Below are 16,432 nucleotides of genomic sequence, written 5' to 3' on the forward strand. Positions count from 1 at the left end.
TGAGCCTTCCAGGTGGACACCTTGAATTTGGATGTCTGGCCCCCAGAGCCGTGTCGGAGGAGATTCCTGTCGTTTTAAGCCTCTAAATTCCCGGTGATTTGTTACCGCAGCCCAGTAATCCCATCGCTTAAAACCACTTCTGCTTCATGCTGCTGGGGAGCCACACGCCTCGGAGCACGCTGCTTCGCTCCTCGGGTCCCCAGTTTACTCGCTGGCAACACGGGGATGTTTTCTTTCCCGTGTCCGCATTCCCAGAGTCACAGGTGATGCTCAGCCGTGGGCTCACGGCGCCTGGCAGCCTCTCCGAGCCTCCGTTTCCCCATCTCTAAAAGCGAGGCAAGAACCCCTAACCCCGTGCCCGTCCTCAGGCTTAGGACGCGATACTGAAGGGCCATAGGAAAGGCGGCCAGCACACCTGGCGCTGCGCTCCTGCACGAAGGGGCCACCTCAACCCCGGGCCGAGGGTAGGCACCGCCGCCCCCCGCCGACGTAGCGCTGGTCTCCTCCGGTGCCGCCCGAGACTGCGCCTGCGCCTGCGCAGAATGCAAGCGCTCAGGCCCGCCCCTCGTGGGTGTGACTTCCGTGGGTCTCTCGGCCTGGCCACGCCCACTCCCGGAAGGGGCTGCCCCAGGCCTGGAGCACGTGACTGCAATCCGGCTCGGTGAAGATGGCGGCGCCCAGGGCTGCGGCGTGAAGGCGGTCTGCGGGGGACGCTGTGCACCGTGCTGGCGTCAGGACCGCGGGGCCGTGCGCCATGTCGCGGCTGATCGTGAAGAACCTCCCGAACGGGGTGAGTGCAGGCGCCTGGACCCGGGGATCTGAAATTAGGGCCGGTCGGGAGCCAAGGGTCGGTAGGAAGCCGGCTGCGGAGAGTTGAGGGGTTTTCCCTCTGGGGCGGGACCCTCGGCTTTTCCCCCTTTGACAGTGGGCGGGAGGGAGCGTAACTGCTCAGGGTTTCACGGCCGGCCGATGGGTCCCTGACGCCAGCCCGACAGCTTCTCCCAGGGAGTCCCCAGTCCCCACCTTGTGCCGGCCTGGCTCCCTCAGCCCCTCGCGTCCGGTCACATTTCGTTGTTGTTGACTCCTGGCTGGGTCACACCCTGTACCTAAAGCCCTTTTCCACTCGGGGGGCGGATGGGCGGCACGTGGGGAGTAATAGGCTTAGGGCCTGCGTTCCGGTACCCAATCCCGCCATCGGGGCAGGTCAGATTAGTTTAAGACAACCGATAAACGGGCTTTGAACCAATACTTGGACTGTGTTTCCCTAGAGTCCAGCACAGAACCTGTGGTAGGCATTCAGTACACACAGGCCCAGTAAGTGAGTGGAGAAGCAGGTGAATGTGGGGTCAGAGGATTGGTGCTCTGGGTCATCCTCACCTCCCTCCCTATCACCTTTCCTGCGTGGGAAACGTACCACCCCGCTGGTGCGGCCAGTCACCTCATCCCCTGAATCCAAAATGTGCCGTTTTGGTAGGAGGTCTTCTGTGCTCTTGACTCTACCCCTTGGGACTCTCGCCCCTTAGAAAGAGGAAGGACACAAAGTCATTGCTGTTTTATTGCTGTGATTTTTTAACCTCACCTCCCCCTTGCCCCTCCCCACCACAGATTGGGCATCGGGAGGCTATGACACAATTTTATTTTTTTTAAATATATTTTTATTGATTTCAGAAAGGAAGGGAGAGGGGGAGAGAGATAGAAACGTCAATGATGAGAGAGAATCACTGATTGGCTGCCTCCTGCATGTCCTCTACTGGGGATCAAGCCTGCAACCCGGGCATGTGCCCTTGACCGGAATCGAACCTGGGACCCTGCGGATGACGCTCTGTCCACTGAGCTGAACCAGCTAGGGCGGCTATGACACAATTAAAAAAATTTGAACAGCACAGTAGTGTATAAGCTGAGAAGCAGAGTTTGTTCCCTCTTACCCTCCTCTTTCTCCAGGAGTAACCATCTTCTCTGGCTTATTTTTAGGACCCCCCCCCCCCCATAGATTTCTTTCTCTGCCCAAATATGTGCCCCCAGTTCTTGGCCTGTTTACCCAATGACTGTCTGCTGACCCCCCACTATGAAAGATGAGGAACCTAGATCATCTATTCCTCCGTTGGTTATTTTTTATTTTTAAAAATGTTTTTATTGACTTCAGAGAGAGGAACGGGAGAGAGAGATGGAAACATCATTGATGAGAGAGAATCATCAATCAGCTGCCTTCCCATCCCAGCTTCCATTCTGTCCCTGGGCTCTGACCTCCCCGCTCTCCCTCACGGTGCCCCTCTGTCCTAGATGAAGGAGGAGCGGTTCCGGCAGCTGTTCGCCGCCTTTGGCACGCTGACGGACTGCAGCCTCAAGTTCACCAAGGACGGCAAGTTCCGCAAGTTCGGCTTTATCGGCTTCAAGTCCGAGGAAGAGGCCCAGAGGGCACTGAACCATTTTAACAAGAGTTTTGTCGACACATCCCGGATCACGGTGAGTCGGCGAGAATCTCGCCCCTGCCTGCCTGTCGAAAACGATCTTTCCCTCCCTACCCCTGTCCTCTTTCAGGCTGTGATGTGATCAGCTTCCCTCTGCTTCTCAATCTTTCCTGCCTATGGATCCCTGGAGAGTTTGTTAAATTGGTTTCCTGGGCCCCGTCCAGAGTTTCTCATTCAGTGTGTGTGTGTGGGGGGGGGGGGGGGGCAGGAATGTGCATGTCTAACAAGCTCACAGGTGATGTGACACTGCGGTCCCCAAATGAGAACCATTGGTCTATGTCATTCATTCACGCGCCTGTTCAGCCAGCACTTGATGAGCGCTTACGTGACGCGGGGGATTTAGAGTGGATGTGGCCCCCTGGCCTGTTCTCATGGAGCCAGCAGCCCACGGGAGACGGGGGGCCGCTTTCAATCACTGTGGTCAGTGCTGAGGAACAAAGGAGGTGCCTTCCTTGCTGGGGGGGGGGGGGGGGGGGAGTCAGGAAGCTTCCTGGAGGAGGAGGTCCTACTCTGTCACTCACGTGCATTTAATGACTTTGTAAAGACATCGAGTTTTCCAGTCTCCATTCTGACCCTTTCTACCTGGGTGATCTGGGGCAAGTCACTAACTTCCCTGTGCTTCGGTTCCTGGCCTGAGAACTGGGGGAGTCACGGCTCCTCCCTCGCTCTGTGGGGAGGCTCAGCGTATTTCTACTTGCAAAACAGCAAGACTGCCTGGTAAAGGCTCACGCCCACAGGGCTGTGAAGAGGGCAAAGCCCAGGCAAGGGGAGGGTGCGGAATTTGCTTCAGCCCGCTCAGCGAGGCTGTGGCAGCGGCCTTTTTAAAAGCCCAAGCTCCTGGCTGTGAAGTGTGGCTGGGCTGGGCGCAGAGGCAGGTCCCCCCTCACCACCCTCCCTCGCCCGTGCAGGTGGAGTTCTGCAAGTCGTTTGGGGACCCGACGAAGCCGCGCGCCTGGAGCAAGCATGCCCAGCAACCAAGCCAGACCAAGCAGCCTCCGAAAGTCAAGGACTCGGTGCCCCCAGAAACTAAGACAGTGCGTAGAAGGCCACTCCTGCCCTCGAACCCGGTGTCAGCAGGGTGGTCACCCCTGGGGGCTCGGGCCGGGGAGCAGGGGTGACCTGGGACTCCCTCTCATGTGGTTCCTGCAGTTTCGTCTCCCCTCTCCCTTCACCTGTGGCCTCACCATCTGCGCCTTCCGTTTGTAGGACAAGAAGAAGAAAAAGGCAGCGAGTGAGCTGGAGAAGGTGAGTCTGTCCTGGTGCCCAAGAGGGTGGGCAGTGGAGGGGTCCTGGGAGCGCTGGAGCCGAGACTGGTTTCCTAGGCTTCTTGTCCGGTGAAGCGTCCACTCGGCCCTCCCAGGGCTGACCCGGCTGGCCCCAGGGGAAATGAACTTGGAGGGTGCTCTGACCCGCCGGGAGTCAGGAGGGGTGAGCTGACTGAGTCGTCCTGGCCTGTGTTTCCCTCTTCCCGCTGCGGTGCCACCAGCTGAAGGAAGACACCGAGTTCCGGGAGTTCCTGTCGGTTCACCAGAGGCGGACACAGGCAGCCACTTGGGCTAACGATGCCCTGGACGCGGAGCCCGCGCAAGGGAAGAGCAAGCGGGCCAGTGACTACCTGAACTTCGACTCCGATTCGGGCCAGGAGAGTGAGGAGGGAGCCGGGGAGGACCCCGAAGGTAAGGGCCTGGACACGCACCCTCGGGTCCCTGCACGCCTACTGGCCTGTGCTCACGCGTGCCTGCACAAATGCCCTCTAGTGGGGTGGCTATCCCAACCACAAGTACGTCGGCCTTGACTGATCTTGGTCACTTATTCATTCATTCAGCCACTCAAATATTGAGTACCTACTATGTGCCAGGCACCGCATTGGGCATTGGGGATACAGCAGTGAGCTATAGACGAAGAATCCTGCCCCCATGAAGCTGTCATCTGGTGGGCAGAAAGACACCGTAAAGAAATCACCCACTAGTTAGTGTGTTACGTGAAGACACAGAGAGAAAGCGGGGAAGGGGAAAGGAGTTCCCGAGAACAAAGGTCGGAGGGAGGTGAGGGGCAGCCCCGTCCTCACAAGGCGCTCACGGTGTAGTGCGGGGACGGACGGGTGTGTGAGTAGTTGCAGCCCAGGACGGGAAGTGGCGGGTGAGGGACGGGAATCCATTGTGGCTTAAAGCACAGAATGGGTTTGATGTGGATGTTACCTACGGTATAGCTTCTGTGCAAAGCTGGGGTCCGAAGGACTCGCTGGGACTTGGTGGGACACGGTCGTGGAGCGGACAGGCGGGGTGCAGGCGGAGGGAGCAGCGTTCTGCCTGGCTCAGGGTGGCTGCAGCGTGGGAGCTGGAGGGCAGTCAGCCGTCCGAGGGGCAGGAGCTCGGGTTTCTCCCTGCGAGCACCTGGTAGCCGCCGGAGGGTTTAATCCAGGCCTAAAGGTCCTCCAGGTCGCAGTTGAAAGAGTGGATGACGAGGGCAGGGCTGCTGCGGGGAACACGCAGCTCCCGACGTGTGGCACGACGTGCAGCGTCTCACCCATGTGACTGTTTATCAGAGGGCTCACCAGGGCTGCGTGGCACAGGCCCCTGGTCCTGGTGGGCTTGGCACCTCATGCCCCTGCCGTCCCAGGCCTCTGTCCCTCGGCGCCAGGGCCTGCCCCTGACTCCCGGCCTCCCTGTCTTCCCAGAGGAGGGCGGCCTTGAACCGAAGGCAGCCGTGCAGAAGGAGCTGTCGGACATGGATTACCTGAAATCCAAGGTGGTGCGGGCCGAGTCGCCGTCTTCCTCGGAGGAGGAGGAGGAGGAGGAGGAGGAGAGTGAAGATGAGGCCGTGAACTGTGACGAAGGCAGTGAGGCCGAGGAGGAGGACCCCTGCGCTGCCCCCATCCGGCAGGGCCAAGAGAGGACAGGGCCAGGCCCAGGGCAGGGCACCCTGTCTGGGACCAAGAAACCACAGGAGGCCAGCGCCACGGTGTGTGGATCGGGGTGGGTCTGGGGGTCCGGGGAGCCAGTGGGGGGTCCCCCATGTCCTCACCCGCATACCCTCCAGGCCCCAGACCTGGCTACACATCTCAGCTCTGCCACTTGCTCTGTGACCTGGGCATGCACTTCTGTCTGAATCTGTTTCCTGTCACTGGAGAGTGAGCTGCTGACGGTACCGCCTGTTATACTTTGTATTAGTGGCAGTGTACACAGATGTCAGCCCACAGTCGATGACAATACCTGCGATTAAGTGAGCACTTACTACGGGCCGGTCCAGTGCCTTCCGTGTCCTTTGTCATTGACTCTTTTTTAAATATATTTTATTGATTTTTTTACAGAGAGGAAGGGAGAGGGATAGAGAGTTAGAAACATCGATCAGCTGCCTCCTGCACACCCCCTATTGGGGATGTGCTCGCAACCAAGGTACGTGCCCTTGACCGGAATCGAACCTGGGACCCTTCAGTCCACAGGCCGACGCTCTATCCACCGAGCCAAACGGGCTAGGCTGTCATTGACTCTTAAGACAGTCTGAGGGGCAGGCATCCTTCATGTGCGGTTTCACAGGGGAGGGCGCTGAAGTCCAGGGAGGGATGGTTTTGCAGACCCAACCAGACAGTGGTGCCTGATGGTGCCTGCACAGTGTGCGCAGAGTGAGCCCTGCGTCGGTGGCGGCGAGCATCACCTGACCTCAGGATGCTCGCCGGCACCCCGGCTCGCCTGGCAGTGCGCCTCTGTGCACTCAGTGTCACCGTGCCAGGGACTCACTCCCACTCTGTTCTCTGCCGTCACTCAGACAGAGAAACCAGCCGTCCAGCGGGTACCCAGCACCCCCCACACCGTGAAGCTGCGGGGAGCCCCGTTCAACGTCACAGAGGTGCGTGCCCCTAACGGGACAAGGGCCAGAGCTGAGGGTGGGGTGCTGGGAACCCCTGCTGCAGGGGGCTCAGGGTTAGCGGAACACGAGCTGGGAAGAATTGGGGGCTAAAAGCTGCACCAGCCGGAGGAGGGCTGCTGCCTCACCCATGGTGCACGCTAGGGCTGCGCATACTTCTGCTGCTGGAAAAATGGAGGGCAGCTGGTCAGTATTGAAGGCTTTGTGAGCCATACTCTGTGCTAGTGCGTTTTAAAGTGTGTTTGACTCGCCCTCGTGTTCGGATTAGAGAGACGGGGGAGGGGGGGGAGGGAGTACGGGGGACGGCCTGCAGCAGCACCGTAAGCGGCTGCGAGCCATCCCCCTGAGGGGACAGGGACAGGTGTGCCTGCGCTGAGGAGAAGCGGGAAAGGCCAGACCTAACCCCAAATATGTAAAAGGCCCTTGGGGGGGGGGGGGGGCGGTGTCAGACACAGTGCCTTAAAATGCCGACGGTGCATTACTATTTTATATTTACATCCTTCACATCCAGCTTTTCTTCCGATTTTTTCCAAGTTCGTTTTATTTAGTGTTGGAGGAAAGCTGTGTATATTTAGAGGAAAGAAATGAGAAAGGATGAAACACTGGTAATCTTTCCGCGTCCAGAACTTCGGCCCGGGTTTCTTTGTTTGGGCTGCGCTTTTATTACCAGTTGATAAAGGAGGAACCTTCCCTTCTTCTAGAAAAACGTTACGGAGTTCCTGGCGCCCCTGAAACCGGTGGCCATTCGGATCGTGAGGAATGCTCACGGGAACAAGACAGGTGAGGTCTGGGTGTCGGGGGCCCAGAGGCAGCTGGGGAAGGTGGAAGGTCAGGGCAGTGGAGTTGGGGGACCCTTAAGGGGTGGCTGTTCTTGTTCCGTTTGTGGTTCCGGCTCCGTGGATTGGCTAGGCTGCTCGGCGAGGGTCTCCTCTCGTCCCTGCTTGAGCCTGGTGCGTAGTTGTCACTGGTTCTCTGTCTCCACTCTTGCCAGTGGGCTCGCCTGTTGCTTTAAACAGATGTCCCGGCCCAGGTTTGCTGTGCCGACAGGCAGCACTCTGAGCTGCCAAGAATGTGTGCTGTTGCCCCTCACTGTCCTCTGCCAGGCTTCCACTCTGGGCAGCGAACACGCTGGAAGGAGGGTCTGAGCTTGGAGAGGTGGGCACCCCTTACTGCCCCGGCCGGGGCCTGCAGGACACGCAGCAGCAGAGTTATGCTCCCAGGAACCACGCCGAGGCCTCTGGGCAGCGCTGGGCATGCAGGCTGTCCTTGGCAAGGAGCTGCAGGAGCTGCTGGGGCCAGAGTCCGGGGAAGAAGGGCACCTGCTTTAGGGGTGGTCTTGTTGCCTTCAGGTTTCTGTGTCCCCTCCCCGGCCCTCTGAGCACGCAGCCCTGCTCTCCAGGCAGGCCTAGTGGCCAGCGGCCCTCTCCCTGCCCACCTGTTCGGGTACAATACAGGGCAGGGGAGAGCCTGCCCAGCTTCAGATCCCAGCTCGGCCACTTGCCGGCCCTGGGGCCTTGGACCAGAACGTAGAGTCCGTTTCCTCATCTGAGCAACGGGGTGGTCGTGTCTCGTTTAGTTGTGAGGACTCAGTGAGTTAGTGTGTACAGCGTTTACAACAGTGCTGACCGCCCATCCACGCTCCCTGCGAGCCAGCGTTAGGACTGGCTCTTCAGAGACCAGCGGGAGGGGCACACTTGAGGTGTCAGGACGAGGAACCATATTGGAGGCCTTGGAGCTGGAGAGAGCTGGCCTGTGAGCGTGACGCTTCAGGGAAGTAATCGGATGTCCCATGAGAGCTGCCGAGGTGGCAGGCTGGCCCCGCGCTGAGGGCTCAGTAATGGCTGGACTTCAGCCCCCCCCCCCCCCCCCCCCCCCCCCGGTGCAGGCCGAGGATGGAAAAGACCCCCACACTGGTATTTATAACACCATTCATGGGCCATACAAAATTATCGACTTAAACATAAGCCTGCTATATTTGGTCAGACATTCATTAACTCACCCCTGATGCCTTGGCAGGGCCAGACCAAATGATTTCACAGGCCCTGGACGGCCCCTCTCCCCTCCCCTCCAGCCTAAAAATTCTGCGAAGGGAGATTCGGCCACAGTGGGAGGGAATCTGCATTTTGGAGAATTGGCAAAGCTGGAAGTTCTTCCCCACTCTCTGCTCAGCTTCTCCTGAACACCTAGCACAGTGTGGGGGACTCCTGTGCGTGTCAGCGGACTTGACCTTTGTCATTGTCCTTCCTCAGGGTATGTCTTTGTGGATTTCAGCAGCGAAGAGGAAGTGAAGAAAGCTTTGAAGTGCAACAGAGAATACATGGGTAAGGACACGGGGACAGGCCCTGGCTCTGTGTGGAGGCAGGGTGCGTTCATTCATTCCTTTATTCATTCCTTTACTCCATCACGTTTGGTCGAGGGTCTGCTCTGTGCCAGGCACTGCTCTGGGCACTGGTGAGACAGAAGCAAGCAGGACAGCTTGTGCAGCTGATGTAGAGTAAATGGACATAAGGGGAGAGAGGGGATGGCATCCGGTGGGCTGTGCTGTGGGGAAATGCAGAGCAGGAGAGTCAGGATTAGAGGAGGCACGTTTATAAACAGGAGTGTGTCCACTTGGGCCTCCCCGAGAAGGTGAGAAAACCCAGAGGCGCAGAGGGAGCAAGCCCTGGCTTGGTGGGACAGGCTGTTCCAGTACAGGGAACAGTACAGGGGCAGCATGTGCAAGTCCCTGAATTGGTCTGCGAGGACATGATCTTTGACCTGACCCTGGTATGGACAAGTGATTCAGATCCAGCCATCGGCCCCTAGTGAGGACGCAAGTTCTGTCAGGGAAGGAGAGAAACCAAGCAGTCTTGTCAGCCAGTCAGGCAGTAGGTGTTTATTGAGCACCTACTGTGTGCATGTGGAGGAGATAGTGGTGGTCACTGTCTAATCAGGTCCCGGGTGATGCTTGTGAAGAGTTCACTAGGGCAGGGCGACAGGCTCCTCGGCATTGGGTGTCACACGTCATGTGTTGCTGTCCCAAGGCAGAGTAGCCATCGGTGCCGGGACACATGCCCTCAACTCAGAGGATGCAGATCTGGATGGAGGCGGAAGGGCAGGCTCCCCCCGGTTGACACTGACTTGCAGGATGGATGACATGGGGAAAGGGCCTTCGGGTCAGGCCAGCGCTGCGGCCTGAGCCTGGGCCTTGGCATCGGAAGGCGGCGATGACGAGTTTGGAATCGTCAGTCAGGAGTCACTGGCAAGTCCCAGGCCTCCCCGCAGAGCCCTGACTCCTCTCCCTGTGCAGGTGGCCGCTACATCGAGGTGTTCAGGGAAAAGGCTGTCCCCGTGGCCAAGGGGCCCCTGAAGAGCAGCAGCAAACCCTGGCAGGGCCGGACGCTCGGGGAGAACGAGGAGGAGGAGGACCTGGCTGACTCGGGGCGGCTCTTCGTGCGCAACCTGCCCTATACCAGCACTGAGGAGGACCTGGAGAAGATCTTCTCCAAATACGGTGGGCGCGGCTCCCCCGCAGCACGCGGCTGAGAGCAGGCAGGCCCGGCTTCAAGTCCCAGGCTGCCCCTCAGCTCTTGACCTTGGGCTCATGATGTCCCCTCCCGTCTCAGTCTCCTCAGCCATGAAACGGGCTGATGATCCCTGAGCTGCTGTGAGAATTCGCACATGCTGTGTTTGATAGCGAGGGTGGTTTTTACTGTAGGCATTGTTGCTATTTCACAGGACATGAACATGAACTTGAAGACCCGTAGTTTAGCTGGGTCACCCTATTCAGTTGTAAGGTCATGGCTGTGAAGGGAAGGAAGTTAGGGTTTAAAGTGACGGTGAGGTCTCGATGCCTCTGAGATCCCTTGGAGGGTCTCCCACTTCTATTCGGAGGCCGTCTCTGGGTGGTGAGGGATCGGGGCGTGGTTGAGTGCCTGGTGCGGGGACAGGGAGGCCCTGAGCAGGACTCTGCCATTGGTGTAACCTTCCAGCCTGCGGTTACTGCTGTCCTGAGCACGGATCCTTCCCCCCAGGCCAGCACCCTAGTGGATAGCAGGGCCAGCTGCACACGAGAGGGAGTCAGTAGATTGCAAGCACTTCCAGGGCACTGAGCAGGCGCTGTTAGTACACTTCATGTGTCAGTGCCTTTACCCTCCCAGCACCCGTTAGGTGCTCTGATGATGCCACTTTGCAGATGAGAAGACTGAGGCACCTGAAGACCACACCTGTAGGTGGTGGAGGCAGGACCTAGCCCAGCACCTGTGCTGTCAGGAGAGACGCATAAAGGGTTGTGTCTGGGACATCCTTGACCTTTGAGGTGGTCTCACTGCAGCCTCTGGCCACGGGCCGACCCAGAGCGGCAGCCCGATGCTCTCGCCAGTGAAGACCGTCATCTGCTCAGTGCCGAGGTGCAGGCCCACCCCGGCCCCAGACACTGATCCCCTCCTGTCCGCAGGCCCCCTGTCCGAGCTGCATTACCCCATCGACAGCCTGACCAAGAAACCCAAGGGCTTTGCCTTCGTCTCCTTCATGTTCCCTGAGCACGCGGTGAAGGCCTACGCGGAGGTGGACGGGCAGGTGTTCCAGGTGACTGCCCAGGGCCTGGGGCTGCTGGGCCCAGGTGGCCGGGAGGGGCCGTGTGTGTGCATGCATGAGTATGTGCATGTGTGTGTGAGTGTGTGCGTGCATGAGTGAGTGTGCACACCCCCACATTGCTAAGGAAGCACACTAGTGGCCTGGGAAGCTGTCCTCACACACCCCCCCAGAGGGCAGCGCCCTGAGGGCCGGTCGGCTCTGGTCCCAATGATCTGTCAGCACCTGGGACAGCGCCTGGCGCCTAGTGGGCACTCCCAGAGGGTTTGCTGAATGAATGAATAGGTTCTCCGTCTGGAGAAACAGCACTTGGGAGAGGAAGAAGGGAGGAAGGAGTTGGGCGTGGTCATGTTAAATGGCCACAATAGAGTGGAAGGCGCTCTTGTCTTTTTTCCCAGCGCCTCCAAGTGAGGTGCTCAGTGCACACCCCCAGCCCAGGCTCCCTGTCCCCCTCTTCCCGTCCATCCGTGCCTGCATAGTGCAGTGATCTCTGTGGCCTCCGGACCAGACCTCACCTGCAGGCCCTACGTGTGCAGGGGCAGGATGGGCCCTGGCCTCGGGGTGGGGGTGGGTGGCACTTACAGGCTGACCAGTCTCCCTTGTGAGGCTGTCACTTGGCCTCCATCCCAGTGTCAGGCCCCGGGTCCCGTGACCGCGTCCCCATTCTGGGTCGAGGGTAACCACACGGTCGTTCGGCCTGAGGCCACATCTGAGGGTTTCAGCACCCAGTGCTGCTGCCTGCTCTCGGAGAGGCCGATCTCCCGGGGCAGGATGTGGATGCACCTGCCCCCTCCCTCCCCTGACCCCTTCCCCTCGCCCCCTCTAGGGCAGGATGCTCCATGTATTACCCTCCACCATCAAGAAGGAAGCCAGCGAGGACGCCAGCGCCCCGGGATCATCCTCTTACAAGAAGAAGAAAGAGGCCAAAGACAAAGCCAACAGCTCCAGGTTCTTACGCACGCGCAGCCTCGGGCCCTGACCAGGCTCCTGCTGCCCTCGCCCCCTCTCCCCCAGCCGCCGCGGGGCTCTGGCTCCTTGTGGTGGGTCCAGCCTCGCTGTAACCTTGCTGAGCCCGTTTCTCATCTGCAAAATGGGAGAATCGTAGCAGTGCTGTGCTATGCGGAGTCCTAGGGATTAAACAAGTGAACAGGCAGAGCTTAGTCCCTGGCACAGAATGGGTGCCTGACTCATGGGACGGTTGTTCATGTCATCGTCGCTGTCCTCATCCTCAGGCCCTGGGTAGGTGGCCCACACCAGGGGAGTTGGGGGAAGAGAGGCTTTGGGGTTTAGAATGGCAGGCCGAGGGCTCATTTCTCAAAGGTTTCGCATCTGAAACAATATCCCCGTCGTCGCTCTGCGGTCTGACGTCCCTCTCCTGCCTCAGCTCTCACAACTGGAACACGCTGTTCATGGGCCCGAATGCAGTGGCCGACGCCATCGCACAGAAGTACAGTGCCACCAAGAGCCAAGTGTTTGACCACGTGAGTGAGCGGCCCGTCTGATGTACCCGGCCGGGGGCCAAACCTGAGGGGGCCAAGGGCAAGGAGGGGGCATCGTGCTGGGTCGCCTGGGAGTGGGCCTGTGCGGCTGCACCGAGGGCAACCTGGGCCCCGGCACGTCCAGCCACCCCTCGACCCTGGCTCCTGCGGGGTAGTGTGGAGCCACCCCGAGAGGTGAAAGCCACAGCCAGCCGGTCAGTGGGTCAGGGAGGGCATTGGGGGGTCCTCTCCATCCAGGCCTTCCTCGCAGGCCAAGGGACACGGGAGGCTGCTCGTCACCTGCCCGACAGCCAACGGCCTCTTCCTCCCCTCCCACAGGAGACCAGGGGCAGCGTGGCCGTGCGCGTGGCCCTCGGGGAGACCCAGCTCGTGCAGGAAGTGAGGCGCTTCCTGCTGGACAACGGGGTCAGCCTGGACTCCTTCAGCCAGGTGGGTGCACCCAGCTCGGCGCGGCCGCCGGCCACGGGAGCCCGGAGCTGGGCTGCGGTTCAGGTTGGCGGCGTGGCAATGGGTTTGAGGATCCGGCCTGTCGAGGGTGATGTTTGCCGTTAATTTTTAGTCTCCAAAGATAGGAAGAAAACCACACGGGTCAGACAAGGCGCCTGTCTGACCGGATAGTGTCTCAGGGGCCTTATGCAAGAGGGCTACCTCGTAACCTTCATGCAGACCAGGGGGCCCCAAACATCCCATCCCCCCCCCCCCACAGCTCCTTTCTAAGAGCACCTGCTGTCTGTCTGAGTCGTAGGCCTTCCTTGAACCAAGTAGGGGAGCGGTCACCTCCATGTGCTCACTCCACCAGGTGGGGTTCTTAGGGTTATGGCTGATGAAGTCTCGGGGGTCCAGTGAGCACCTAACATCCTCAGAGAAGGAAACTGAGGCCCTGAGGGCGGGGGGTGACTTAAAGGTCCAACAGAGAGACTGTGGCAGGAGCCTGGGCTCGGTCTCAGCTTCCGCCTCCCAAACAGCAACTTCCTCAGGTTTACCTGCCTTGGACTTGACCTTAAAAGGTGTCTAGGATGGAAGGTGGGCGGATAGCTAAGTGGGTGGGAAGTGGGGGCGATGGATGAGAGGGAGGTAGGGAGGTGGGTGGATGGCTAAGTAACTGTATTACTAGCTAGCATCTATCGGGACTTACCAAAGCGCCCTTCCGAGTTTCACGTTCCTAACCCTCGTGGGAAGCAGCACTGCTGTGCCCGGTCATACCGAAGGGACCGTCACAGAGGTGCAGGCCCTCGTTCCAGGCCACGCAGCTGTTCATGGTGGAGCCAGATTTGAATGTGGCCCCGGAGTCCACGTCCCAAATGGTTACACTTGCAATCTGAGTTGCACCTACAAAGCCCATGGGTGCCCTGCCTCTCCCACCTGCAGATGTGCCCTCCCCTATGAGGAGACCCTGGGAGGCCTACAGTATGGGTGTTAACCATTAGCCCATTTCACAGATGAGAACACTGAGGCCCACGGGGAAAGCAGCTGACCCGAGGTTTCAGGCCAGGTCAGTGGCTGAGCTGAGACTCCTGCTCAGATGATCCCAAACCTGGAACTTGCCCATTACATGTTTTTGTCTCTCCTATGCCCCTCCAACATTGTTTTCCATGAAACAGTTACTGATGTTCACACAGCGCTTATGTTCTGTGCGCCCTTTGCCTGTGTGAGCGCAGCTGTTGCAGCCCTCTCCCGGAGCGGCCCTGGAGATGGCCCCGGGTCCGTATGTTAGTGAGGGGCCCGGCGCAGGGCAGTGCGTCTCAAGTATCTAGTGTCTTGGTTTGGGTTCTTCCAAAAGCAGACTCAGAGGCAAGGGCAGGTGTCTTCTGGGGCAGCAGACAGAAAGGCCAAGGGCAGGGCAGGAGCCCGGTGCAGGGCGTGCTTATGACAGCACCTCGTCCGGCAGGGCTGAGCTGGGTCTGGGGACATCTGCAGCGCCCTCCCTGGGACTGTCCCACCCACAGGACCAGGGACGCACCAACCCTTGGGAGCCCGGGCTGCTCCCAGCCCTGTCGCCTGCCATGATGTCACAGCAGGCGCCTGCAGTCGCAGGAAAAGGCCCTGGGCCTGGGCCTGGGCTGTGGCTGCAGATGCTGCCTGGGCTGGAGCGCCAGGATGTCCCGCAGGGCTGCGGTGGGCAGTGGCGGCATCTGCCACGGCTCCACAGTGGGGGGGCGGGGATTTGACCCAGGGGGTCCACCCTGGTGCCCTCACCCTTACCCACTCCACAGCCACCTCTTATCCAGGAGCCACGTGCCTGAGATGGTGCCGTCTCCCGGGCCGGCCTTTGAAGTGCCTGGTCTGGAGTCGACCACAGATGGTGCTGGTGGCAGGGCCGGCCTCCTGTTGTCCCTGATGTGTTCCTCTCCTCCCTCGCAGCCCGCTGCGGAGCGAAGCAAAACGGTGATTCTGGTGAAGAACCTGCCGGCGGGCACCTTGGCGGCCGAGCTGCAGGAGACCTTCGGCCGCTTTGGCAGCCTGGGCCGCGTGCTGCTGCCCGAGGGCGGCGTCACCGCCATCGTGGAGTTCCTGGAGCCGCTGGAGGCCCGCAAGGCCTTCCGCCACCTGGCCTACTCTAAGGTAGGCGCCGCCTGCGCCCCGGGTGACGGGAGCGGACGCAGCCACGGTCTTAGCAGGGCCTGGCCCGTGGGAGCCCCTCTGAACGCCCCTGCTCTGTGCTGACGGAGCTTGAGCCCCCCACTGAGATCACAGATGGAGAAGCTCGGGCGCCTCGGGCTCCTCGGTGTTCTGCTCCCTCAGACTTGACCCTCATTCTCCTGCTTTTGGGATCTTGTACCCACAGTAGTTTAGAAGTCAGTTCTGTAGGCGGCTGTCTCCTGTCCGTGGTATAAACAAACGTACACTCACACACAGATTAATTAGTGTGGTAGTTTCCTGTGGCCGCCATAACAGGCTACCGCCAACCTTGTGGCTTAAAACAACACAAATGTGTCCTCTCACAGTTCTGAGGCCGGAGGTGGGAAATGGGGGTGTTGCAGGGCCGTGCTCCCTCTGAGGCTCCAGGGAGGCCCCCCGCCACACTGGTGGCGCCAGTGCCCATGGCGGTGGCTGCTGCACTGGCCTCTGCCTCCTCACGTGCCTTTTCCTCTCCTCCATTTCTGGCTGGACCCAGGATGACCTCACTTTCAGATCCTTCACTTAGTGACATTTGCAAACCCTTTTTCCAAATCGGGTCGCACAGGTGCTGGGGGTCAGGTCATGGACGGATCGTCTGGGGCCACCTTTCAGCCACTGCAAGTAGCTTCTCTATCAGGCACGTTAGCGACGTGCAGCCTCTGTCAGTGTCTGGTTTGTCCTTTCAAAGAACAGCCGCACGCACGTATGTGCACATGCGTGGCCGAGAGTCTGTTGCGGGGAGAGAAAGCGTGGTCTCCAGCGGCCCCACCGCACTTCCTGCACGAGAGCTGCATCTCATCCTGGTTGTCCCCGCCCCCTGCCCGCTCAGACCCCGGCCACGGCAACCCGGGACTCACATGCTCGGCCCCTCCCCCGCCCTGAGCTGCAGCAGGCCCCGTGGTTCTCAGGCATCAGGCGGCGGAGGGTTCTGGGCTGTGTGCCCCCCCTGGCTCTTCCCGGGGCGAGTCGCTTGTCCTCTCTGACCCTCGGGCTCTTCATCTGTGTAAGACACCGAGTCCCTCCTCACCTGTCTCTGCAGTTCCACCACGTCCCCCTGTATCTGGAGTGGGCTCCCATGGGCGTCTTCTCCAGCTCAGCCCCACAGAGGGAGGAACCCCAAGACACACCGGTGGAGCCTGCGGAAAAGGATCGGGCGGAGCCAGAACCCGGTGAGAACTGAGTCCCGGGACAGCGGTGAGGGAAACGGGTGGGCGGCACCATTTATTAGGTTTAAAGTTTGTTATTCGTCCCAGAGACCAGTGGGTCTCAGACTCTTGGATTTCATAGGCGCATTCTTAGAAAATAGAGCGTAAACATGATGGGTGCAGCCAAGGCAGCCAGCTTTTTGGCTTGTCAATGAGAGGTTGTAAGGACAATAAACTACTTAGAACCTGTTACTAGGGACTCGGA

At 59.7% G+C, this 16,432-nt stretch overlaps 1 protein-coding gene across 1 annotated transcript in view; it reads left to right on the forward strand.

The window, feature by feature from the left end:
• Positions 1-652: 652 nt before the first annotated feature.
• RBM19 (RNA binding motif protein 19) overlaps positions 653-16,432 on the forward strand; it is an 81,761-nt gene continuing 65,981 nt past the window's right edge. Inside the window, exons 1-16 of the mRNA XM_079762553.1 lie at positions 653-790; positions 2,281-2,463; positions 3,377-3,502; positions 3,675-3,713; positions 3,955-4,144; positions 5,146-5,429; positions 6,234-6,314; positions 7,034-7,112; positions 8,582-8,653; positions 9,622-9,825; positions 10,768-10,898; positions 11,731-11,852; positions 12,289-12,385; positions 12,722-12,832; positions 14,765-14,965; positions 16,062-16,191. Coding sequence (XP_079618679.1) covers positions 755-790; positions 2,281-2,463; positions 3,377-3,502; positions 3,675-3,713; positions 3,955-4,144; positions 5,146-5,429; positions 6,234-6,314; positions 7,034-7,112; positions 8,582-8,653; positions 9,622-9,825; positions 10,768-10,898; positions 11,731-11,852; positions 12,289-12,385; positions 12,722-12,832; positions 14,765-14,965; positions 16,062-16,191 — 2,086 coding nt within the window. The 5' untranslated portion in view covers positions 653-754. The remainder of the gene's footprint in view (positions 791-2,280; positions 2,464-3,376; positions 3,503-3,674; positions 3,714-3,954; positions 4,145-5,145; positions 5,430-6,233; positions 6,315-7,033; positions 7,113-8,581; positions 8,654-9,621; positions 9,826-10,767; positions 10,899-11,730; positions 11,853-12,288; positions 12,386-12,721; positions 12,833-14,764; positions 14,966-16,061; positions 16,192-16,432) is intronic.

The sequence above is a fragment of the Cnephaeus nilssonii genome (genome assembly GCF_951640355.1).
Source record: "Cnephaeus nilssonii genome assembly, chromosome: 22".
Taxonomy (NCBI): domain Eukaryota; kingdom Metazoa; phylum Chordata; class Mammalia; order Chiroptera; family Vespertilionidae; genus Cnephaeus; species Cnephaeus nilssonii.